At 43.0% G+C, this 25,749-nt stretch overlaps 1 protein-coding gene across 2 annotated transcripts in view; it reads right to left on the bottom strand.

Annotated features, from left to right (window-relative positions):
• ALPK2 (alpha kinase 2) overlaps window positions 1-25,749 on the bottom strand; it is a 119,409-nt gene that overhangs the window by 80,652 nt on the left and 13,008 nt on the right. For both annotated transcript variants that reach the window (XM_053571816.1, XM_053571817.1), the window contains exons 2-3: window positions 24,850-24,977; window positions 21,334-21,451 (exon numbers count right to left, since the gene is read on the bottom strand). In XM_053571816.1, coding sequence (XP_053427791.1) covers window positions 21,334-21,451; window positions 24,850-24,958 — 227 coding nt within the window. In that variant the 5' untranslated portion in view covers window positions 24,959-24,977. The remainder of the gene's footprint in view (window positions 1-21,333; window positions 21,452-24,849; window positions 24,978-25,749) is intronic.

The following is a 25,749-nucleotide window of genomic DNA, read 5'->3' on the forward strand; positions in this document are numbered from 1 at the left end:
AAGCTTGTGACCATGTTCAGGGCTTTGCACATGCTTATGAAACATCTGAGAAAATGCTATGCTCTCACCTTGAGCTGACGTTAAGACTCTATTAAAAGGAAGTGAAGGCTAAGGTAGAGTTGTCAGCTGCCTGGCTAAGTGTGAAAGTATGCACTGATATGCCCACAGAGCCCCTCAACAAAGTGAGAAACTTATTGGTCCCAAGGCCTCTAAGGAAATCTCTGTCCAATCATTAACTGACCACTAAGCTAATTCAGTAGAAACTTCAGGGACCACAAGCAACAAAGAATATAGATTTTAAGGAATGAGTTTAGGAAAATCACTCAGCAAGCAAACAAGAACAGTAAGCCCTAGAAAGGGGGAGAATATGGTTTCCAGAATTGTCATCTTATATTGTCTAAAATGTCCAGTTTTCAATGAGAAATTATGAGATAGGCAAAGAAACAATAGTGTATAGATGGCCTGTGCACAGAAAATAAAGCAGTCAGTAGAAACTGTCCCTAGGCTGCTAGACAAAGACTTTAAATTATCTATTTTAAAAACATTCAAAAAACTGAAGAAAACTAATTTTTCCTTAAAACCATGGGAATAATCTTTCAATAAAGACCTAGAAATTATAACTAAGAACCTAATGGAAATTCTGAAGTTTTAAATTATAATAACTGAAATGAAAAATTCACTAGAGGCAGGCAAATTTGAGCAGGTAGAAGAAAGAATCAGTGAATTTCACAGTGGTCAACTGAGATTACCCAATCTTAGGAAATGAAAGAGAAAAGAATATAGAAAAATAAATAGAGTTTTACGGACTTATAGTATACTATCAAGCTTATAACACATATATAACGAGACTCCCAGAGGAAAGGAAATAGAGAAAAGAGGCAGAAGGGAAATTCGAAGAAACTGGAAGTCCCTCGTTCAGAAAAGGGACAATGATAGTTTGAAAGTTTGGGTATCAGCAGTGGCAATAGATACTTTCAGCTTTTCTCAAAGTAGCAGACTTATTTTTTTCATTTTTAAGAAAATATCTGCCAAATGCCCAAGGCTGATTAGCCATCATGTATCCATTATTCTTTCAAGTAAAAATTAAACTCCATGAAAAAGGTTCATCTTGCAATGTAAACAATCATACAGGTGCTTTTCCTCAACATGTCCAACATCCAAAGGAAATCCAGTGGGGGTTTTGTGCCTGTTTCCCATTTTATTACATGGGATATTAAAAGGGCTTTTACTGAGTGATCAAGATTTAATAAAATTATCCATTTTTACTGAGGCATCGAGGACAATATCAAGTAAAACTTTTCTTTCTTTTTTTTTTTTATTAAATCATAGCTGTGTACATTAATACAATCATGGGGTACAATGTGCTGGTTTTATATACCATTTGAAATATTTTCATCAAACTGTTTAACATAGCCTTCACGGCATTTTCTTAGTTATTGTGTTAAGACATTTATATTCTACACCTAGTAAATTTCACATGTACCCTTGTAAGATGCACAAGTAAAACTTCTCATTTGTTGTTTACTGTGACTTGTATAGCAATGAAGAATTCTATAGTTTGGGACCACTGCCTTGATTCATGCTAAGGCACCAACATATTTATCCTTTCATACTTTTTATCATCTGCGTACATGTCAACACAGTGAAAGGGGCAAATAATGTTTGAGTATTTTTATGATAATAGTTTTGACCTTCAAGATCCTCAAAAGGGCTTTAGGGATCCCTAGAAGCCCATGGAACACACTTTGAGAACCACTGATTTAAGCTATTCACCAGCGAAATCTTTATTACATTCTCAGCATCCTCTCACAGCAGAACACCTGGCTGTTGCACCCTGGAAGACAAACATTAGCATGGAGGAGTCACTATTTTCCTTGGTTTGATCATTTATGTCCTCTTACGCAGATGATGTAATCTCTGATCTGCAAAGGAGAAAGACTTATGTCTGGGCTCCACTCCCAGAGATTCTGACTCAATACTTAATATATGGACCCATGTGATTTAATTTTGGGCAGGAGGAAGCTGGTTCTATCAATTCTACAAGAGCTCATCATGGAAGTTCCTCAGGATCCAGCCAACTTAACATGGTTTTGTGCTTTGAAAACAGGAGTTAAAAATATGCTTAAGCTGAGTGCAGTAGCTCCTGCCTATAATCCTAGCACTTTGGGAGGCTGAGGCAGGAGGATTGCTTGAGGCCAGGAGTTCAAGATCAGCCTGGACAATGCAGTGAGAACCCATCTCTCAAAAAAAAAAAAAAAATTAGCCAGGTGTGGTGGTGCGCCTGTAGTCCTACCTACTTGGGAAGTTGAGTCCAGAGGATCACTTGAACCTGGAGTTTTAGGTTGTAGTGAGCTGTGATGATGTCACTGCATTATAGCCTGGGCCACAGAGCAAGATCTTGTCTCAAAACAAAACAAAAACAAAAATGTGATTAAAAACTAAGAGGGACAAGAACCCACAGGACTAGTAACCTTACCAAATAGGAATATGAAGACAAGAGGTTGGGGACCAGAAGGTAACAAGGGCAAAGGAAGACATGGAATAGCGATTTATTTTCTGTAGTTACCAGCATAATATGCTCATCAAAAATGATGGACTTTTTAATCCCTACATTTCAATCATTATCAGGACAATGCCCTAAGGGTGCTGTGTTTTCACATGCATCATTCCACATACTTACCTCTTGCCCGTTAAGGCAGAAGGGTCCACTGCACGAATAAAAATAAAATCAATAATTTCATGTGGCTTGAAAAGGGGATCATCCCAGCCTCACTGCTATTCTTCACCCTCATTGTCCAGCCTGTGGACATTTCCCTGCCACCAAGAAAACTAAAACTGCTTAAAGTCAAGTTGTGTAGCTTGACCAGGAGCCCTGAAGACAGGGTCCATGGGAGAAGGAGTTGAATTGGCTGAAGGTGAGACTTAAGAGTCCTCTCTGGAATTTAGATATTATACAGCCACTGCCCTGCACCCCAGGCATTCTGTTTTATTATGCATTCCACTTTCCTTCCAATAGAAGAAAACAAGATCTGGGGACGAAATGTCTGCAATGTGAATGTCCTCATCACTGCAGCCAGGAATGTGGGGGTGTGGAAGCCTCGGAAGCTTCCCCCCTGGAGGCTGTAAATTCTCTGAGCCTTGCCTCCCCCTGCAGCAGAGAGGGGGAAGAGGGCTTCACTCAATAAATAATCACGCGATGACATCCATGTCCTTTCCTTGGACATAGTACCAAGTTAAGGTCATAATATTTTCTTAAACTAAGTGTCTGTATTTTATTACCTGCCTGACTGCTGCTATTAATAATATTATTAATAACGGAAGGACTGGGAAAGGCTTTTGTTTTTTCCCAAGCTCCAAAGCTGTGTTTATCATATAGATGAAAGAATTATGAGACTGGAAACACACCGAATTTCTCAGTTGCAATTTTTACAAGCAGCCTGATACATTTCAAAGCTAATGAGGAGATTCTCATGCATTTATCAATTCATTCCACACCTCCGAAGAGCCCACAGGGACTTCAGGGCTGTGCTTTTCCGGGCTTGTTTGCCTCCCAGATGGTGGAAGGTTTTCCATTCCATACTGAGGGGTTTCAAGCAGATCAACTAAGTCATTGAGGAAGGAGTGGGAAATGATTCTGTGAGATGCTCACTGCATTTTACACTGCAGACCATGGGTGAGGAGGGAACACTATCGCTCTCCATGTCTGATATGGCCTGTGGCCCCTGGCTGAGTAGGAACACCCCCCTCTCCCACAGTGCTGATGGGCCTCACATCTACATGTGCCTGGCACACTGTATGAGACTTGAGAAGGGAAACAAGAAATTAGCATAAGACTTGGTTTCTCCCCTAGGGAAGCTGTTCATTTTGCCAAGACTTTCAGCTATTAAAGCAGGAGCACCATGTGATTTGCATAATCATGTATCACCGAATTCCAAAAGGCACAAATTGAGATGGTGAGTGCTTCTGGTGGCTAGGAGGGGAGCGGTCTGAGTGGCCTGGACCTTCCCAGAACAGAGCCAGGAGCATGGAACTTGACCCCAGCAGGGATGGATTAAACTTTGGCTAGGTGGGGAGGAGGGGAGGGCATTCCGGGCAGATGTACCCGAGCTGGACTGATCAGGTCATGTGTGAGGGACAGCAAAGCAATGAGCTGAGAGTGGCAGAAGGCAGAGCTGGCGGGGGTGGGGAGCAGAGGGCCCTGAAGGACAGGGGTCTGGCTTGGATGGAGCTTCTGCTTGGAGGGCTCAGAGTTCTAATCAGGAGCACTGTGTGCGCATGCGAACTGCAAGGGAAATTTTACTTTTCTCATTCACCCAAGTGCAATCATGTGCAGATGGCAGAGGCAGATTGCAAAGTCAGTATGCCAGCATGGTTAGGGACAGACTGGGCAGCTAGCCTGCTTTGGTTCTCCTGCCGGCACATCCACCGTGCAATGTTGGACAAGCCACGTAATGGCTCTGGACAATAGCTGCACCTGCACCAGCAGGGTGATGGGTGACATGAAGATTAAAGGAGTTAACTCCTATAAAGTGTTTAAAGCAGGGCCTGGCACACAGTGAGCTCTAAATCAGTGGTTCTCAACCCTGGCTGAATGTTCAAATGACTTGGAGTGCTTTTTAAAAATCCCAGTGTCAGAGGAGTTTTAGGCCCGTGAGATTACCCTTGACGATTCCATAATGACAGGTACACCTTATGACACCTTTGTCCAAACCTATAGAGAGGACTACATCAAGTATGAACCCCCGTATACACTGTGGGCTTTGGGTAATCACAAGGTGTCAATGTAGATTTGTGGATGTAACAAAAGTGCCACATGCGGCGGGCAGAGGAAAAACAGGAACCCTTTGTGCCTTCTGCCCAATTTTGCTGTGGACTCAAAACTGCTCTTAAAAATAAAGCCTATTTAGAAGGAAAAAGAGATAGCAATGCCAGAGCCCTACCTCCATCCCTCAAAAGCACATTAGTTGAGCAGCATGATGGGGTAAAAGCTTCACCATTGTCTTTTTTTTTTTTTTTAACCTTCCAGGTTATTCTGTTTAATAGTGGTCAGCCAGCACTCAGAAGCTCTGTGCTAAGTAAATGTTAGCTCTTATGTGGGAGGGAGTGTCTTCAAGGGACAGGCAAGACCATGGTCTTTTCATGGGGAGGCGTAGGGAGTGGTTTCCTGGCTCCCGTTTGGCACAGAAGTGCTGCACTTTTGATAGTTTCCTGAGCCTCTGGGACCAGTGCAGATCCACCAGAAATTCTTTGAACAAAAAATGGGCAAACTAGATTTCATAAAGGAAAAATTTGTATGGCATTACTATCACCAGGCTTAGTTCATAGATGCGTGATTCCTCTTATCAAGATCAAACTCAAGGGTAGCTAGAAATGATGCCCAGCCAAGTACCCAATAGACCACCAACCTAGCGTAATGTTCCAGAAATCTCAAGGGGCATAGTGACAACATAAAAAAAAAGTCCTAAACTTACGTTTCAAATCCATTCTCAGAAGGCAGGACTGACAAGCCAGAGCAGGCAGTCACAGCTCTCAGTAGTACACATGTCACTGGCCAAGAGGGCAGCATGTCCCAAATCAAACTCTGGATGCTCCTCTCCAAACCTGCCTCTCATCTCAGAAAAACTGTCATACTGCCTACTGCTCGGCCAAGTATGTTGGAGTCCATCTGTCCTCCCTTCTGCATCGGCCTAACAGCAGCTCCTGTCAGATGCATTGGAACCTGGCCACCTCCTGCCACCCTCTCCAGGACCACCCTGGTGGAGCTGCCCCCACCTCTGAATTATTGCGATTGCTGCTTGTAGGTTGCCTGCTGAGCTCCTGCTCCTCTCTAGATGGTGCATTCTCAGCGCTTTGGCCAGTCACACTTCTAAAACCAAGCTGGGAAATATCACATCTCTGTTTAGAAAACTTTCAGCAAGTCCTGATCTCACCTGAAGCAAAATCCAAAGTCATGACCACACACTGTCCCCTTCATCTCAGTCTTTCCTCCCCCTCATCTCTCAGGTTCATCTCCTCGAACTCTGGCATCGAAAGTCTCACCTCTGGGCTTCAGCCTTGGCTGTTCCCTCCAGGAACTTTTTTGCCCCAGGTACCTTCCATTCTTCCCCTCTCCCCTCTGCTCTGAGCACCTCATCAGAGTGATCCACCCCCCCACCACACCCCCGCTTCCTCTCCTCACCTTCCTTATTCTTTCTAGATGGGGTCTCGCTCTGTTGCCCTGGCTGCCATGCACTGGCTATTCACAGGTGTGATCATAGCTCACTGCAGCCTCAAACTCCTGGCTTAAGCATTGCTCCCAGCTAGATTCCCAGAATGCTGGGTTTACAGGGGTAAGCCACCATGCCCAGCCCCCTCCTTTATTTATTCTTTTTCACCGAACATAGTGGCTGATTTGTTAAATGTCTAAGTCCTCCTATTATTCCTATTCCAGGAGATCAGGGACCCTCATATTGTTGTGTCCTTGGGGTCTAGAATAGTCCCTGGCACATAGAAGGCCTTCAACTGGATGGGTCCTCTACTGTCGCTGGGTGTTGGTGACCTATAAAGTATAAGAAGTGGCCTAAACCAGTTGGATTTGACAAATTAGAGCAGGTCTTAGGGGTGGGGCTTGAGCATCAGTATTTTTTAAGAGTTCCCCAGGAGTGATGTCTCGGTAGGAGTGGGCTAATCCCTCAGGGCCAGACTTCTCATTCATTAAATGAGCACATGAATCTCTTGGGATCTTGTTAAAATGTTCTCATTTGCCACATCTGGAGTGGGAGCTAGGATTCTGTTCTTCTAACAAGCTCCCAAGAGATGCTGATGCCGTTGGTCCAAAATCAAGCTTTGAGCAGCACTATTTTAAAGTCCCTTCCAGCACTGCAACTCCAACATTTCTGTAAAAGATGGAAGTCCCTTTGTTAAATTCTCAGGAAAATATCAGCTGTCACTTCACTTGCTGCTCCTTTCGAGCTGGGTTCCTTAGTTAATGCCTTGGCAAACTGCCCCCACAGCAAATGTTGGCTTTGCTTTATTTATTTAGTTAGTTATTTTTCTGAGACAGAGTCTCACTTTGTCACCCTTGGTAGAGTGCCATGGGGTCACAACTCATAACAACCTCAAACTCTTGGGCTGAAGTGATTTTCTTGGCTTAGTTTCCCAAGTAGCTGGGACTACAGTCACCCACCACAATGCCTGGCTAGTTTTAGAGACAGGGTCTTGCTCTAGCTCAGGCTGGTCTTGAATTCCTGAGCTCAGGCAACCCACCCACTTCAGTCTCCCAGAGTCCTAGGATTACAGGTATGAGCCACTGTGCCCTGCCCAGGTCTTGCTTTAAAAAAAAAAAAAAGAATTGCCAGACCCAGGCAAGGGGAATTAGCAAAACCAGACAGGAGAATGCTCTCAAAAGCAGGCTTGGGGAACTGTGATCAAGGAAGAAACCCATCACAATTCAACTGTTGTGGGATTCAGAGAAAAGGTAATTCGCATGTGCAAAGGACAGACAAGACAGAAAGTCAAGCTGATGCAGCTTGGAGGCAGACAGGGGAGACTCAGGGGAACAGGCAAATGACAGTTCACAGAGAATTCTTAGTAGGAGCAGGAAAGGTGTCCAGGTGTGACAGGGCAAAGGCAGAGTCCCTTGGCGGCTTTCATGGGATGCCCTCAGCTGAGTGCATGAGGGGGCTGCTCAGGACAGAGACACAAGTTGCCAAACTGAGCCTCATTCTTAGTCTTGCCCCTGTACAGAGTGGGGACAAAGTCTTTCCTGGGGCTCGGGAGGCCAGATTAGATTCCAGCCCTGCCCCTAACTAGTTATCCACCTATGCCAAGTGACTTCTTTATGGTGTTTACCTTAGACGGAATCAGTCAGACATTCTCGAGGGCTAAAACACCATGATTTATACATCAGCAAGACCACCCAGCTTTTTGATTAGTCTTTTCAGAAGCTTCTGTCCCTGAATCTAGGCTTACTAAGTAGGACAGTAACCCAGTTGGCCAAGAATTTCCTTAAATCCCTGGTCTGCTCTTAGATCTCAGAAGGTGTTGATGGAGTGACAGTTTCAGATGCCTTCAGTGTGTGTCCAATTTCTAGTGATCAGTATACCTTTCCGTGACTGTCCCAATGTGTAGGAAGGGGCTCGTTAGATTAATCTGTCAGCTGCCCCCAGGCTAGCATGATTTGCCTTCAGCAGTCGGCAGGTCCCTGTCCCAGAAAAAGGTGAGTGAGTGTCCCATGACCATTCACTTCTCGGAAACATTTACATACTGAAGTCACAACCTAATGTGACGATGAGTAGGGGATTCTCAGAACGGACCTGTCATCTCCAGGGCTAAATGGGAGTTTCTGAAGTCAGACCCTCGGGCTCCAGGTGTGGTCTGAGTAAGAGCCGTGATGCATGCCTGCAGGATTCACCTAGGAAGAATGCCACGGGAACCTGCCTTAGCTCTGTGCTGGGAACACAGAAGCCTTCTGGTGCCAGAAAGTTCTACCAGTCATCCTTAAGACTTGTTAGACCTACTTCAGCTCACGGAACACAAAGTTCACAAAATGCTTTCTAATCTTGGATGAAAAGCTTTTTTTTCTCTTAGCCAAGACGTAGCAGGACTCGGTCATCTTTATTTCTATCTAATGATTCCTAGATCAGGCATGTTAATTACATTCTGCCTCCAAAAAGGAAATAGCAGAGAGGAAAGATACTGTCTTTCTTACTGCCAAACTGTCCTATTTTAATTAGTTCCAGAAATATAATTCAGGGAGGGGAACATGTTTAAAGCACATGAATATTCAGTAAATAGTGGTTATTTATTAAATATTGTAAATTTTTTGCATGTGTTGATTTAATCCCCATGACAACCTTATTAAGCAGGTACTATTATTATCCCCATTTTACAGATGAGGAAACTGAGGTACAGAGAAGTTAAGTAACTTGCCTGGGATGATAAAGCTTGTTGGATCTGGGATTTAAATCCAGATCTTTGGATCCTGGCTCTCAAGAGTGGGAATAATATCCTGTCTTTTGTCATTGAAGGTGATGGTAACAAATCTATTAGCAGGTAGTGTGCTTTGAGGTATTTCATCCAGCAATGGGGCTATCTTTAACTGATTCACCTATATTCACATGCCCAGCCTCAGTCACGGCCAACAACTCATGTTTTCCAGATGTCTAGCAAAGGATTTAGATTTCCTCAGGTGAACATGAACAGAAAAAGGCTGATGGCTGCTCTAGGGGCTAGACAAAGCCTGAGGCACAGACAAGTACAGACAATTCTTGAGAGTAGCTTAAGGAATGTAACATATTGTCCCAGGGCTCCTGGGGTCTCTCTGCCCACTGGGGTGTGAGGAATAACCCAGAAGACCAACTAAATACTGAAGTCACAGATTCCACCTTCTAAAAACCACCCAAACGGGGTCATGGGTACAAACACAGGTAATAAAAACAGCTCAAACCCTTGTGTTTGGATCACAGCTCTACCATTAAATATCCATTTCTCTGTCTGTGAGATCAGAGAAGACTTTGCATCCCCCTAGTGAGTGCTCTGCCTCGTGTATATGAGGTGCTCTTAATGCTTGGTGATTGGGTAAGAAGGAAAAAATATTATTCTCTAGGCAAAGGGGAAGTCATAGATTTTTTTTGAGCAGGATGAAAAAAATTTGTGAATAGGTGATTTAAAAGATTAATTGTTTCATCAGTGGCTAGAGGGTGAAGTGGATTATAAAATTTGGCCAACAATTCCTCTTGTCCGAGTATTCATACCTTGTTGCAATGTGATTTTGCTACTCCACTCTTCAAGAGGTAGACTCTATTTTCCTGCCTCTTTAAAATGAAAAAAAAAATTGGCCTCCTTGCCTTTCTTTGTCATGACAATGGGAGCCTGTTCTCCATCCATGGCAAACAAATGTATCTTGCTCTGTAAGTCTATACCTTGCTTTTACTCTGTAAACCTATCTTTCCCTTTCTCAATGAATTTTGTTTCATGCTTGTCTTAAAAAAAATTATTTATTTTTATTGGAGATGGAGGTCTCACTACGTTGCCTAGGCTGGACTCAAACTCCTGGGCTCAAGTGATCCTCCAGTCTCAGCCTCCCAAACAGCTGGGACTATAGGCATGAGCTGCTGTTCCCAACGTATTTTCCTACCTCTCAAACCTGGATTGGACCCATGATTGCTTTGGCCAAAAGCATGTGACCAAAGAGATGAAGGTGTAAAGTTCAAGAGACCCTACAGCGCTATTATCTCAGAAAGCTGCCCTGAGACTGCCCTATCAGGAAGCCAGTTCCAGCCCACATGGAAGAGAGCTGAGCGGCCCAGCCAACAGCGGCAACAACCTGCTGGGGACAACATATTGGGCCTTCCAGATTGGCCAGTCCTCAGCCTGACCCAAGTGGCATGAACGAACCAGCCAGCCAGCCCACAGAATCACTCCAATTGGAGTGGTTTGCTGTAATTTCTCAACCTCAGCACTCCTGACATTTTAGATCAGATTGCTCCTCATTGCAGGGGGCTGCCCTGGGCCCTGTCCAAAGTTTAGCAGCTCCCTTGGCTTCTCCCCACTAGATACCAGTAGCACTCCACACTCTCCAGCTGTGACAACCAAAAATGTCTCCAGATGGTGCCAAATATCCCCATAACATAATGGACCTAGGAAAACTTACTGATGTTCTTCTTCAAATCCTAGAGTAATCGATGCCCAGTTTAGGGCAGAGCTGAAAGTTGTTCTTTTCCCCTTGACCCACAGACACCTCCCAGATGGTCTATCAGTGTTTTTCAACTTTTTCTTTTTTCTTTTTTTTAATTGTTAAATCATAGCTGTGTGCATTTGTGCAATCAAGGGGTACAATGTGCTGGTTTCATATACAATCTGAAATATTCTCATCAAACTGTTCAACGTAGCCTTCATGGCATTTTCTTAGTTATTGTATGTAGACATTTGTATTCTGCATTTAGTACATTTCGCCTGTACCCATTCTAAGATGTACTGTAGGTGTGGCCCCACCCATTACCCTCCCTCCACCATGACTTCCCCCCTCCCTTCCCCTTCCTTGGCCCTTTCCCCATAGTCTTGTGCTATAGTTGGGTTATAGCCTTAATGTGAAAGCTATAATTTAGCTTCACAGTAGGGCTGAGTACATGGGATACTTTTTCTTCCATTCCTGAGATACTTTGCTAAGAAGAATATGTTCCAGCTCCATCCATGTAAACATGAAAGAGGTAAAGTCTCCATCTTTCTTTAAGGCTGCATAATATTCCATGGTATACATGTACCACAATTTGCTAGTCCATTCGTGGGTCGATGGGCACTTGAGCTTCTTCCATGTCTTAGCAATTATGAATTAGGCTGCAATAAACATTCTGGTACAGATGTCTTTGTTATGTTGTGATTTTTGGTCTTCTGGGTATATACCTAATAAAGGAATTACAGGATCAAATGGCAGGTCTATTTTTAGATCACTATTCTCCAAACATCCTTCCAAAAGGAATGTTATTAGTGTGCATTCCCACCAGCAGTGTAGAAGTGTGTCCTTTTCTCCGCATCCACGCCAACATCTCTGCTTTTGGGATTTTGTTATGTGGGCTACTCTTACTGGGGTTAGGTGATATCTCAAAGTAGTTTTGATGTGCATTTCTCTGATGATTAAGGATGATGAGCTTTTTTTCATGCGTCTGTAGATCATCCATCTGTCTTCTTTACAGAAGTTTCTCTTCAAGTCCTTTGCCCACCCTGAGATGGGATCACTTGTTCTTTTTTTGCTAATATGTTTGAGTTCTCTGTGGATTCTGGTTATTAAACCTTTATTGGAGATATAACCTGCAAATATTTTCTCCCATTCTGAGGGCTGTCTGCTTGCTTTACTTACTATGTTCTTGGCTGTGCAGAAGCTTTTTAGTTTGATCAGGTCCCAGTAGTGTATTTTTGATACTGCTTCAATTGTCTGGGGAGTCCTCCTCATAAAATATTCACCCAGGCCGATTCCTTCAAGAGTTTTCCCTGCACTTTCTACAAGTATTTTTATACTTTCATGTCTTAAGTTTAAATCTTTAATCCAATAAGAGTCTATTTTAATGGTGAAAGCTATGGGTCCAGTTTCATTCTACAGATTGCCAGCCAGTTCACTCAGCACCATTTGTTAAATAGGGAATTTGGTTTTTTTTCTTTTTTGGTAGAGACAGAGTCTCACTTTACTGCCCTCGGTAGAGTGCCGTGGCGTCACATGGCTCACAGCAACCTCCAGCTCTTGGGCTTATGTGATTCTCTTGCCTCAGCCTCCTGAGCAGCTGGGACTACAGGCGCCCGCCACAACGCCCGGCTATTTTTGTTGTTGTTGTTGTTGCAGTTTGGCCGGGGCTGGGTTTGAACACACCACCCTCGGCATATGGGGCCGGCGCCCTACTCACTGAGCCACAGGCGCCGCCCCAGGGAATCTTTTTAATTGGCTTGTCAAAGATCAAATAACGGTAAGTGGCTGGATTCATCTCCTGGTTTTCTATTCTGTTCCAGACATCTACTTCTCTGCTTTTGTGCCAGTTCCATGCTGTTTTGATCACTGTTGATTTATAGTACAGTCTCAGGTCTCGTAGCATGATTCCTCCTTCCTTATTTTTCTGAGGAATGTTTTGGCTATTTGAGGTTTTTTCTGATTCCATATAAAATGAAGTATTATTTTTTCAAGATCTTTAAAATATGACAATGGAGCTTTGATAGGAATTGCATTAAAATTATATATTGCTTTGGGTAGTATAGACATTTTAACAATGTTGATTCTTCCCAGCCATGAGCATGGTATGTTTTTACATTTGTTAACATCTTCAGCTATTTCTTTTCTTAAAGTTTCATAGTTCTCTTTATATAGATCTTTCATGTCCTTTGTTAGGTAAACTCCCAAATATTTCATCTTCTTTGGCACTACTGTGAAAGGAATAGAGTCCTTGACTGTTTTTTCGGCTTGGTTATTGTTGGTATATATAAAGGCTACAGATTTATGGGTGTTGATTTTGTAGCCTGAGACATTGCTGCATTCCTTGATCACTTCTAAAAGTTTTGTAGTAGAACCCTAGTGTTTTCCAGATATACAATCATGTCATCTATGAAGAGTGAAAGTTTGATCTCTTCTGACCCTATGTGGATACCCTTGATCACCTTTTCTTCCCTAATTGCAATGGCTAAAACTTCCATTACATTGTTAAAGAGCAATGGAGATGATGGACAACCTTGCCTGGTTTCTGATCTAAGTGGAAATGATTTCCATTTAACTCCATTCAATACGATATTGGCTGTAGGTTTGCTGTAGATAGCCTCTATTAGTTTAAGAAATGTCCCTTCTATACCAATTTTCTTAAGTGTTCTGATCATGAAGAGATGCTAGATATTATCAAAAGCTCTTTCTGCATCAATTGAGAGAATCATATGGTCTTTATTTTTTAGTTTGTTTATGTGCTGAATTACATTTATAGATTTACGTATATTGAACCAGCCTTGAGAGCCTAGGATAAATCCCACTTGGTCATGGTGTATAATTTTTTTGATGTGTTGTTGGATTCTGTTCATTAGGATCTTGTTGAATATTTTTGCATCTATATTCATTAGTAATATTGGTCTATAATTTTCTTTTCTTGTTAGGTCTTTCCCTGGCTTAGGGATCAAGGTGATGTTTGCTTCATAGAATGTGTTGGGTAGTATTCCTTCTTTTTCTATATTTTGGAAGAGGTTTAGTAATATAGGTACTAATTCTTCTTTAAAGGTTTGGTAGAATTCTGATGTAAAACCATCTGGTCTTGGGCTTTTCTTTTTATGGAGATTTTGTATAGTTGATGCTATTTCAGAACTTGATATGGGCCTGTTTAACATTTCCACTTTGTTCTGGCTAAGTCTTGGTAGGTGGCGTACTTCCAAGTATTGGTTGATTTCTTTCAGATTTTCATATTTCTGAGAGTAAAGTTTCTTGTAATATTCGTTAAGGATTTTTTTAATTTCTGAGGGGTCTGTTGTTATTTCATCTTTACCATTTCTGATTGATGAAATTAGAGATTTTACTTTTTTTCCTGGTTAGGTTGGCCAAAGGTTTATCTATTTTATTGACCTTTTCAAAAAACCAACTTTTGGATTTATTAATCTGTTGTATAATTCTTTTGTTTTCAATTTCATTTAATTCTGCTCTGATTTTGGTTATTTTTTTTCTTCTGCTGGGTTTGGGGTTGGAATGTTCTTCCTTCTCCAGTTGCTTGAGTTGTCCATTAAGTTATTAACTTCCTCTCTTCCCATTTTCTTGAGGAAGGTTTGCAGTGCTATAAATTTCCCTCTTAAGACTGCTTTTGCAGTATCCTACAGGTTCTGATAATTCATGTCTTCATTGTTGTTTTGTTCCAAAAATTTGGTGATTTCCTTCTTAGTCTCGTCTATAACCCATCTATCCTTCAGCATAAGGTTATTTAGCTTCCATGTTCTTGTATGGGTATGCAGATTCCTGTTGTTATTGAGTTCAACTTTTATTCCATGATGGTCTGAGAAGGTGCAAGGAATAATTTCTATTTTTTAAAATTTGCTGAGGTTGTATTTGTGGCCCAGGATGTGGTCGATTTTGGAGTATGTTTCGTGGGCTGATGAGAAGAATGTGTATTCAGTTTTGTTGGGATGAAATGTTCTGTAGATGTCTTTTAAGTCCAGATGTTGAATGGTTAAGTTTAAATCTAAGATTTCTTTGCTTAGCTTCTTTTTGGAGGATCTATCCAGCACTGCTAAAGGGGTGTTAAAATCTCCAACTACTATGGAACTGGAGGAAATCAAGTTCTTCCAGTTAGAGTTTATAGCTGGAGGACTGTTAAACTCTGTTAGAGTTTCTCTTATAAATTGAGGTGAGTTCTGGTTGGGTGCATAAATATTAATAATTGAAATTTCATCGTATTGAATATTACCTTTAACAAATATGAAGTGTCCATCCTTATCCTTCCTTATTTTGGTTGGTTTAAAGCCTGTTGCATCTGCGAATAGGATTGCAATGCCTGCTTTTTTCTGCTTTCCATTTGCCTGGAGTATAGATGACCATCCCTTCACCTTGAGTCTATATTTGTCTTTTAATGTAAGATGAGATTCTTGTATGCAGCAGATATCTGGCTTGCGTTTTTGTATCCAGTCAGCCAACCTGTGCCTCTTTACAGGACAATTTAAACCATTTACATTAATTGAGAATATTGATAAGCCTTTTGAGACTCCGGTGGACATTTTTAATCCTTTTGTGACTGTGGAAGTTGGAATTTGATCAAAATTTTCTGAGTAGGTTTACTTTTGTAATGGAGGATTATGCTGGTCTTTATGGAGGATAGGTCTGAGAATATCCTGGAGAGCTGGTTTAGTTGTGGCAAATTTCTTCAACATGTGAATGTCAGTGAAGTATTTAATTTCTCCATCATAAATGAAACTCTGTTTAGCTGGGTACAGGATCCTGGGTTGAAAGTTATTTTGTTTTAGGAGATTAAAAGTCGATGACCATCCTCTTCTAGCTTGAAAGGTTTCAGCAGAGAGATCTGCAGTTATTCTGATATTCTTCCCCTTGTAGGTGATGGTTTTCTTTCATCTAGCTGCTTTCAGAATTTTCTCCTTCATATTAACTTTAGTGAAATTGATTATGATGTGTCTGGGAGATGTCTTATTTGGGTTGAGTTGTGCTGGAGTTCTGAAACTGTCTGCTATCTGAATTTCAGAATCTCTTGGCATGTCTGGAAAGTTCTCATTCATAATCTCATGGAGAAGAGACTCTGTGCCTTGTGAAGCCACTTCATCACTTTTGGGGATCCCTATAAGACGTATAAGATGAATATTTGTTTTCTTCAAATTATCCCAGAGCTCTCATAGAGGGTGATCTGTTTTTGCCCTCCATTTCTCTTCCTGAGAGTTTGGGAGCGTTCAAAAGCTTTGTCTTCAATGTCAGAAATCCTTTCTTCTGCTTGCTCCATTCTGTTACTGAGGGATTCTACTGTGTTTCTCAGATCTTTGAGGGCTGCAACTTGTTGTCTCAGTGTGTCAAAATGTTTGGTCATTTGGTCTTTGAATTCACTGAATTCTTGAAACATCTTTTGGGTTACTGCTTGGAATTCTAATTTGATCTTATTTGCTATCCAGATTCTGAATTCGATTTCTGACATCTCAGCTATTTGTTTGTGCATAGGATCTTGTGCTGTGTCTGCCCCGTTGATCCTTGGGGGAGGTGATCTACTCTGATTATTCATCTTGCCAGAGTATTTCCTTTGATTTCATCTCATGATTGTTTTTCACCATTACCTCTGGCCATCCTCAGAGTTGGGGTGGTGTCTCTCTGAGATTAGACATGGGGGGAATCACTCTATTGTTGCTGGATCTTTGTAGGGAGTAACCCTGTGTAGCTCTTCTGGGGCTGCCCCAGCCAGGGAGTTCTGGTTGTGGGAGCAGCTCCAGAGTGACACCCCCGATCCAGCAACAGGGCTGGGGGTGGTGCACACAGTTCTGGGAGTGCCTGGCACCCAGTGACTTTGGCACAGAGGACTCAAGGCTCCAGCAGTCTCTGGCCAGGAGAAGGGCTCTGCGCAGAGGCAGGGAGGGCTCCGGAGGTCACGTGGCTACTAGAGTCCCTGGCCAGACAAGTGGGCGGTGTGGAGGCAGGAAGGGTACAGGAGGGAGGATGTGGGTTTGCGTGGTTCCCGGAGTTCCTGGTCAGGGCATGGTGAGGCCCAGTGGGCGGGGTAGCAGGTCCCTGCGCAGCTCTTACCTGGGTCCCGGAGGGCACAGCTTTTGCAGAGGTCCAGGAGGGTCCCAGTGCAGCTGTTACCAGGGTCCAGGAGGGCGCCAATCATGGGTCCCAGCGCAGTTCTTCTGGAGGTCCAGGAGGGTGCCAATCACGGGTCCCAGCACAGCTCTTCCGGACGTCTGGGAGGGTGCCAATCGCGGATCCCAGTGAAGCCCTTCCCAGAAACCCGTGTGCCACCTCAGCGCCAATCCCGGGTCAGGCTGGTGGCTCCTCACCTTGCACCTGTCAGCCCTCAACTTTTTCTTTTTTTAATTTAATCTCACAGCACTCTTGAACCTATGGTTAAACTTCCATAGCACACTTTACTGTGCTTTGAACTTGTTTTGAAAACAATTTACTTAATGATCTTCAAATTTTTTCAAGGCATACCTAATTTTTTCAAGCCTCTCACAGCCCACCAGCATATTGTGGCACACCAGTGGAAAATCACCTGTCTGGATGAGCCCAGCTGGTGTGTTTGGAACCAGGCCTGTGGCAGGCAAATGACAGCACTTTCTTTTTTTTTTTTTTTTTATTGTTGGGGATACAATAAGGGTACAATAAGCCAGTTACACTGATTGCAATTGTTAGGTAAAGTCCCTCTTGCAATCATGAATGACAGCACTTTCTTTCACTAGACTGTTCATGTGCATTGGGTCTCCTAGGACTGCCAATAAACTACCACAAACTGAAATTTATTCTTTGGGTTCTGGCAGCTTAAAGTCCAAAATCAAGGTGCCATGTTCCCTCCAAGGGCTGTAGGGAAGAGGCCTCCCTTGCCCCTTCCTCGCTGGCAATTGCTGCCAATCCTTGGCATTTCTTGGCTTGTAGTTGTGTCACCCCTATCTCTGTCAACATCTTCACATGGTGTGTTCCCTCTGCTGTAACTCTGTGTCTATTTCTCTTTTTATAAGGACACCAGTCATTGAATTAGGCCCCACCCTAATCCAGTAGGAGCTCATCTTTATTAATTATACCCACACCATTCTATTTTCAAATAAGATAGCCTTCCAAGGTTCCAGGTGGACGTGGATTTAGGGGACACTATGCAACCATGTATAGTCCATAAGCAGATGGTGGTGTGGTGACCATGTCATTCTCCTGGCCAGCAGTCTGCAGGGCCTGCCCCCAGCCCAGACTCTGCCAGGGCTGTGCTGCCCAGGGAGCCAGAGGGGCTGCCTCATGCTTGTGTGCCAGGCTTGGGCTGTGCTGAGCTGTCCTGCCCTATCTCCTTACCTTCCTCCTGCTTTCTAAACACGGTGGCATGATTGCCACCACCAAAGGAGGCCTTCTTGCTGAGAAGGGGGTACATCTCTCTAGGTGTGGGTTCCTGGACAGATTTTTATCTGTCGCTTTGCTGTCTCTCTTTTGAATTGTGTTCATAAGAGACCACAATTCCCTGTTTATATACACATCATTGCGATTCGCTTTCACTATGAGGTAGAAAACATCTATTTGCATTTACCTCCGCCCTCCCAACTCCCACATCCTTTGAAAGAAAGAAACAAAACTCTTTTTTAAGCAACAGTGCACACCATAATGTGATGACTGATGTTTTCTCTCCCTTTGAATGCCTTCTTGGCTTTCCATTTCTCTCCTCTGCCAAGCACACTTGACCTGTGGTGATGTAAAGGTTATGGCAGCACTGATAAACCCCTTCCAAGCCCTCTCATTTGCCCAAAGGGCCCGGGTTCATGAGATAGAATAAGATGAGGAGGAGAGTGCCCTGAGTTCGGGGAGAGGGGACTCCAGGGTAGAGGAAAGAGAGAAAATCAAAAGGTCCCTAAATGCAACAGTAGGGCTCTCAGCCTCAAAGCAGAACTCCAGGCTAGATTTGTTAAACCAAAAAAGGCTCTTGGGAAATTCAGAAACAGGAGCTTTCAAATATCTAAGAATTCAGATTTAATGACCCAAAGACCATACTAGGGTAAATGAAGATAAGTACTTTTCTTTGGGCACTGAACTAATCCAGTGGTTTAAGGTGCAGGGCAGAAAATTTAGAGACTAATATTCTAACTAATAACTAACTTTTAATCTTTGAATAGCATTTGTACAAAATACCATTTATTTTCCTAACCAGCATGTAACATACTGGCATAATCCAAATTACTTTGCAGCTGAATGGTTGGGATTGAGGGCATTTTTCATCTTGGACAACACATTGGAATCACCTGGGATTTAGATTTACTTGGTCAAGGGTGAAACCCAAGCTTTAGTGCATTTTAAAAGCTCCCCAGGCAAAGCTAATGGGCAGCTGTAGGTCAGAACCACTGGTATAAAAAGAACTTTCAAAGATCATTAGTGACCAGCATATTTACTGCAATACTAAGCAGAAAAATGTGATCACATCCATTATCAATTTGTTCTACCATCACTTCTTGCATTAGGACTGACTACATTTCCCAATAGGTGGGCTGCTTCTCCAAATGGCAGGCCAGGAACCCAGGAGCTTGGAAGAATGGATTCTAGTATAAGTCTTTGATTTTTAGCATGAACCATTGCCCTGCTGGACCTCAGACAGAGAGTACTGTCTCCTTGCCTCTTCCACAGGGCAAGTTCCCTTCCTAAGCTTCTCTTTCCTATGTTTTGTGTTTCCCATTTTGACCAGCATAACATAAAACATCAATAGCAACTCTCAGTTCTTAAAAGAACACACACTAAGCATTTCTTCTAGCTAAAATGTGAGTACAATATTTTGGTTTAGTGTGAGACTAAAATTAATCAATCAAGAAATATATTTGAGTGCTCAGAGGGAGATGAGCAAGGGTAGGAAACACACAAAGAAGTTCAGTGTGTAGATCCTCAGGATCTTACCAGAGTCAGAAAACTACAGCGCATAGGGTAAATCTGGCCCCTCAGTTTTTTTATAAATAAAGTTTTATTGGTACACAACTATGCTGTTTAAGAAAAAAGGCCTATTATCTATGGCAGAGTTGAATGGTCATGGCCTGTTTTTGCAACTGGCCTACAGAGCTTAAAAAAATTGACTATCTGGCCCTTTACAGAAAAAGTTTGCCAATGCTGATCTACAATGACAATGGCAGATAGATAGACAGATGTAGATAGGTAGGTACAAAGATCCACCTGTCCATCCTTTCAACAAATATTTATGTTGTAGGCACTATACCAGGCTCTGGGGTATGCATTTGTATAAAACAGAAAGGATTCCTGCCTCCTTGGAGGCCCATGGTCTATTGTTCTTCCAGCCTGAGTAATAACTAAGCACATGAAGGGAGGTGTGTGCAATAAGATCAAAGGAGAAGAGAATGTTTGAGACTAGATAGATCCATGGGTAATTGGAATCACTTATAAATGGACAGGATTTGAATAAAGGGGCAGGAAAGTCCAAGCCATGGACAAGAGGCAGCAAACGCCAGTTTGGCTTCCTGCCAGATATATGGGAGCGGCAAGGGGAAGAATGGCCTTATCTGTTCATTGCCTGTCTTCCATGCTGGAGTCAAAGTCTTGTGAGGCTGTGGACAATGTCTGTGCTGTTCACCTCCATTTCTAGCATTAAGCCAAATGCGTGGCATAGAGTAGGTGCCTGATAAGCATTATCTAAAAGAATTAAACAATAGGCAAATAAATAGATATCTTGAGTGCTAGGCTAGACGTGCTGTCAGTAAGATGAATCAAGCATTTCAACCACTTTAAAATGATCTCTGATATTATGACAAAGGGGTGGATGGGAGATAAGAAAACCAGCATTAATTGGATAGCCACTGCATCCCAAAACTTCTCCAGGCACTAAATCCTTTAATTTTCTCAGTCACCCTTTTGTTTCACAGATGGAGGAATTGAGTTTCAGAGAGATTAAATAATTGACCAGGATCACAGAGAGAAAATGGCAGAGCTGGAATTCAACAAGTCTTTTTATTTTATTCTCAGATCCAAGGCTATCAGTGCATGCCCATGCCTACTATTTTCCTGTCATGTTCTGCAGAACCATCCTGCTCCTCAGAGCCCCCTTGAGGAGCCCCACATGACCCAGTTACTAGCAGTGGGGACCAAGAGCACAGACTCCCCAGCCAGGGTCAACAGAGCAGTTCACTTTTCTCTACTTGACATATGGAGTTTCCTGATCTCACTGAAACAAACAGATCTTGGGGGAACAAAAAAGAATTAGAAACCACTACAATGGACCACACCACTTCCTAAAATAAAGACAGAAGGTTTCTAGCTATAACTCCATCACCAATTCTCTATGTGATCACGGTCAGCCCCTTCTTTCCTTCTTACCCGTGGGAGATGAGATGCCAAGGCTGAGGTGCCCTCCTGCTTTCTTACCTTTCCAGGAAAGAACAAGACTAAATGAAAAGCTCAGTTAATGAATGACAATGGCTGGATAATCTTGAATAAAATTCTAGATAAAGTTTAACACCATCCAGGGCTGCAAATTAGGGGGGTATAATTAGTTACTGGGCAGAGTCCCCCTGTTAATTATCACTGTTCAATGCCTTGGCCGGTGCCTGCCAACAGCATCTAAAATTAGGACTCCAAGAGCAAACATGAGCCAATCTGTTGGCCTTACCTCATAGTAACCAGCACATGATAGAATATAGGGATGTTAGTAAACAGTGCCTGGAGGCATAACCACTTACCATGAGAGATGTAACATGTGAATATACTGATTCTCAAAGAATTCATAACAGGAAACAATGCCACACTCATCTATGGCTTGACCATTCTTATACCAAGTTACCTCTGGCTTCGGCCGACCTGATGATAAAGAAATAAGAATATTCTTATTACTTTAAGTATTTTTAGGAAACATAAAGCTATGAACACAATCAGGGAGTAAGTATCAGGAGTGTGCACACTGGGTTATGTCCATTTGCGAATCAAAAAGCCTTCCCCTCATGAATGTGCTACTCCAGTAAGCACCATTGAACAAGTCATGCAGCTAAGATGATTCTGTGCTGGGGAATGGGAATACGAAATGAAAAATGCTATTCCTGATCTAAAGGAGCTATTAAGAAAAGTATTCAATACTTGGAAGGCAAAGATATGGATGGACTCTTTTCTCAAAGTCAAACGAGGGGGAAGCCCCATCTAAGAATGATCTTGGGATATATGCTTCCTTTCACTCAGTAGAAACTATTGATTAAAACCCCCAGATTTAGTGAAGTTATATGTTAACTTGTAGGTTTTTATCCAATTCAGATGCAAATAATTTCCCCCAGCAGAAAAGATAACATCTTAAGTCACAGTTTATTGCCTTGCAGGTTATTAACCAGTGTTACACACCTAACCCAGCAATTTTATGCCAACATTACTATGTTAAATTGCCTATAAATAACTAGTTCCTCAGGCCCTAATGCTTACTGGTTTCCTCTTTAATAAGTTGAATAAAATCTTTGAAATGTTCATTTTATACTTGCATAGAAATCAGTTTACCTTTTTTGAAATTGTACTTTAACAGTGCTCCAAGTTGAGTGTGTTAGAGATGGTACAAAAGAAAGAAGAAAATAGATTAGCAAACACTATTTTCTTCCTAAGGGTGAAGGAGTCTGGAACGCAGTTTCCCAAGCTTGCACTATGCACACGTGACTGACATCAGCACAGAAACTGACCTACACTTTTTCCCTCAGAAGTCTTCATCCTTCCCTCGAGATCTATCAGAAAGTACCTTTGAGCTAATCTGGTAAAAACCCCAGGAATTTCATCCACGCCTGGGGATTTTTACCCTCTTACTATAGGGGCAGGAAAGTTTCCAGTGGGTTCCAAAGAGCCTTCTCTTTTTAATTTTTCTTAACTTTTTGTAGAGAAAGGATCTTGCTATATTGCCCAGGTCGATCTTGGACCCCTATTCTCTCAAAGTGCTGGGATTACAGGCATGAGCCACCCTTCCCAGCCCAAATAGCTTTCTCATTGGCTTCCACGTCACTGAAAATTTATCAAAATGTACCAAATATACAGGAAGGAAAGGAAAGCCCAGTATTTGGAAACAATGCCCCTTTCTAAATCCCTTCCAGGAATGTTCTTGTGTTCCTGTCTTATTTACCACATGATTTTTTGGCAAGCAACCCCAGAGAGCACTAAGATTAGAACTCCGTGTTGTTCTAAGGCCATAGAAAGAGGAAAGCTGAAAGACATCAGGAGGGGACGAGACAAAATCAGCGAGGCCTGCACCAGGGGCGGGGCCTGGGAATAGTCCGTGTCCCTGTCTCTCCCTCTGTGTCCCCTAGCTGGGCCACCTCTGCGAAGAACTTTGGGCTCTTCCTCCTTGTCTCCTCCTTTGGATAGGTGCCCAGGTGGCTGTCCTTCGGGCTAGGAGCAGATGGACCCACACACAAGGATAAATCCTTCTCCAGCAGCTACTTAGCAGAGCCTCTTACAGACTCCGCCACCAAAAGTGGGCTCCCCTGAAAAACCACCAGAGAGTTGCTGATCATAATTCGTTTTTGCCTGTTCTTGTCAGCCTGTGTCTGCCTTTCAGTTTTATTAGATGCCTTTTTAGGAAGCATTTAATTGCTCCTTTTTGTGTGTATATGAGGGGTTTTTTTGTTCGTTTGTTTGTTTTTAATGAAATATGTGATTGAGCTGGGCCTGAAGAACTAATTCTGAGCCCCTGGACTCCAGTTTTTCATTCCGACTCAGCAGGGCTAGTTGGTTTCCCCCCAGTTTCCTAGTGGCTGACTGCTTTTTTCCCTCTATGCGGTAAAGATCTGAACAATCAGCCAGAAATGACACTTGCATAGGGAAGTGGTATCTTGTACCTTGTGGGTGGTTCTCTTCTCTCCCTGCACTTGCTGGAAACCTCACCTGAAAATCCTCCCCTTGTTTTTTTTGATCCTACCTGTGGCTCACATATTGAGAACCACCTCAGAGAGGTTTCAGAAGTAGCTGGCAAACATGTGGGCAGTGGGCAACAGCCAGATTCAGGGCACATCCAGACACGTGGGGGCTCTGCTATGAAGACTCAGTCAACTTGCACCTTTTCACCTGTCTGAATGACCATCAACCACGTGAATAAAGGAAGCACATGGCTTGTGTAGTTCTACACTCCAGCCTCTAGGCTGAAGACAAGGTTTGACTATGACTTCTGTTTGAGAGGGGTGGCCATTTCCAAATCTGGCTCCTCTCTCTGGACTTAGAAAAAAAGGGATCAAGAGAAGAGTTTTCTGTCTTCAAGAAACACCACTGGCATCCTAACATTTTAGAAGAGTAGAGTCATAATCCAAGAAAGAAAAGAGAACCACCCTAAAGGTATAAGATACCACTTCCCTATCCAATTGTTTCATTTCTGTTTTCTTTTACTGTTGGGGGTACTAATACTTGATCACCTCTGAGAAATTTATTCTCCAATCCAGAAGAAATACCAGTCCTTGGTTTTTTCTCTACCTGGTACCCTTTGCCTCTGTTTTAGCCTTTTCACTGCTTGTTAGTATGGGCCTGAAGAAGGCCAGGAGTGGACAGTCTAATTTAGCCAGTTTTGGCAAATCAGTTGAAGAGTAACAGAAAAGGAGTTTAGGACATTTACTGAAGTGAAGCCATTCATGCCATTCCTATGTGCTCAGGAAATTAAGAGTGAATTATCTAAAAAAATAACCAATGTGAGAGTAGCCTAACCCAGAACCACAATGTAAAGTAGAGATTGCTAAACTGTCTCCAGGAAGTCACTTGAAGAAATCTTGTAGAAACAAATAGAGAGGATTTAGTCGCTTCATCAATTACTCAGAAAAAAATCTACCAAGGTAATTTTCCCAAATGATTGTTTTTAATTTGTTTGCTTTTTTGTTTTGGGGTGGGGGTGGGGTTTGAGACAGGGTCGCACTCTGTCGCCCTGGGTAGAGTGCCATGGCATCGTAACTCATAGCAACCTCAAACTCTTGGGGACAAGTGATCCTCTTGCTTCAGCCTTCCCCGTAGCTGAGACTACAAGCACCCGCCATGACAGCAGGATATTTTCTAGAGACGGGGTCTCCCCCTTGCTCAGGCTGGTCTCAACTCCTGAGCTCAGGCTGTCCACCCACCTTGGCCTCCCAGAGTGCTGGGATTACATTTTTGAGCCCCTGCACCCCACCCCAAGTGATGTTTTAGTAGTGCATTTGTGAGCCAAGAAGCCCAGTCTGCAGGGAGATTTTGGAGGTGATCAGCTAGCCCAGGCATGTTACCAGATATTATGCAGCGAAGCACGATGTCTGACTTCTCAGGAACGTTCTGGGAAAGCAACGTAGATAAAAAACACAGTGTCCACCTCTGAGGCCTTCCCGAGTCTGTCATCCTTTCATGCCACGTGAATCTGAAAAATAAAAATCCCCAACACTACCATTTATTCTAGGATTTCTCTGCTCTTCTTAGGAATTCGAGAAAGCACAGGTACTCTGCTGGTTCACTTGCACCCAAGCCTGGGCAGCCCTTCCCAAGCATGGTGCTGCTGACATTGGGCCAGATCCTGTCAAATGTCCCCTGGCAGGAGGGGACTTGAGGAGCCCTCCTCCTGTAGTCTGAGGCAGATCTCAGAGCGGCCAGAACTCAGATGGAGAGGGAAGAATCCCACCAACCGACAGCAAGTACCATCTCCTCTTATTCCCATTTCCTTCTCTCCTTAAAGTCTCCTCACTCTGTGCTAAAACGAAACAGTGTCTATGCATCTTCACCTCCAAAAAAGAGGAGTGGACTGCCTTCAAATGACTGTCCAGGTGGGAGATATTCTGAAACTGAGAAACTCCTACTCCTCGCAAGCACCAAACAGGTGCCCCAGGGGGAGGCAACATCTACATTCATGTTTTTGTGCAAGCTCAAATTCACTGATACCACCGGGCACCAAACACCTGATTAGTCACCAGATATGTTCTTCCATTCAATGCGCTTTAAACTACTTACAGGATAGTTATCAGTGCCTCCTACATTTTACAGATGGGGAATCTGAGGCTCGGAGAAGTTCAACAACTTACTCAAAATCACATAGCTCAGGGGGCTGCTACCCTGGGGCCAGCTGACACCTTCAGCATGGAAGGTGCCCCTGTAGCTGCACAGTGCCCAGCTTGCACAGCTGTATGGAAGACCCTCTC

This window comes from Nycticebus coucang, chromosome 19 (genome assembly GCF_027406575.1).
Source record: "Nycticebus coucang isolate mNycCou1 chromosome 19, mNycCou1.pri, whole genome shotgun sequence".
Classification (NCBI taxonomy): Eukaryota; Metazoa; Chordata; class Mammalia; order Primates; family Lorisidae; genus Nycticebus; species Nycticebus coucang.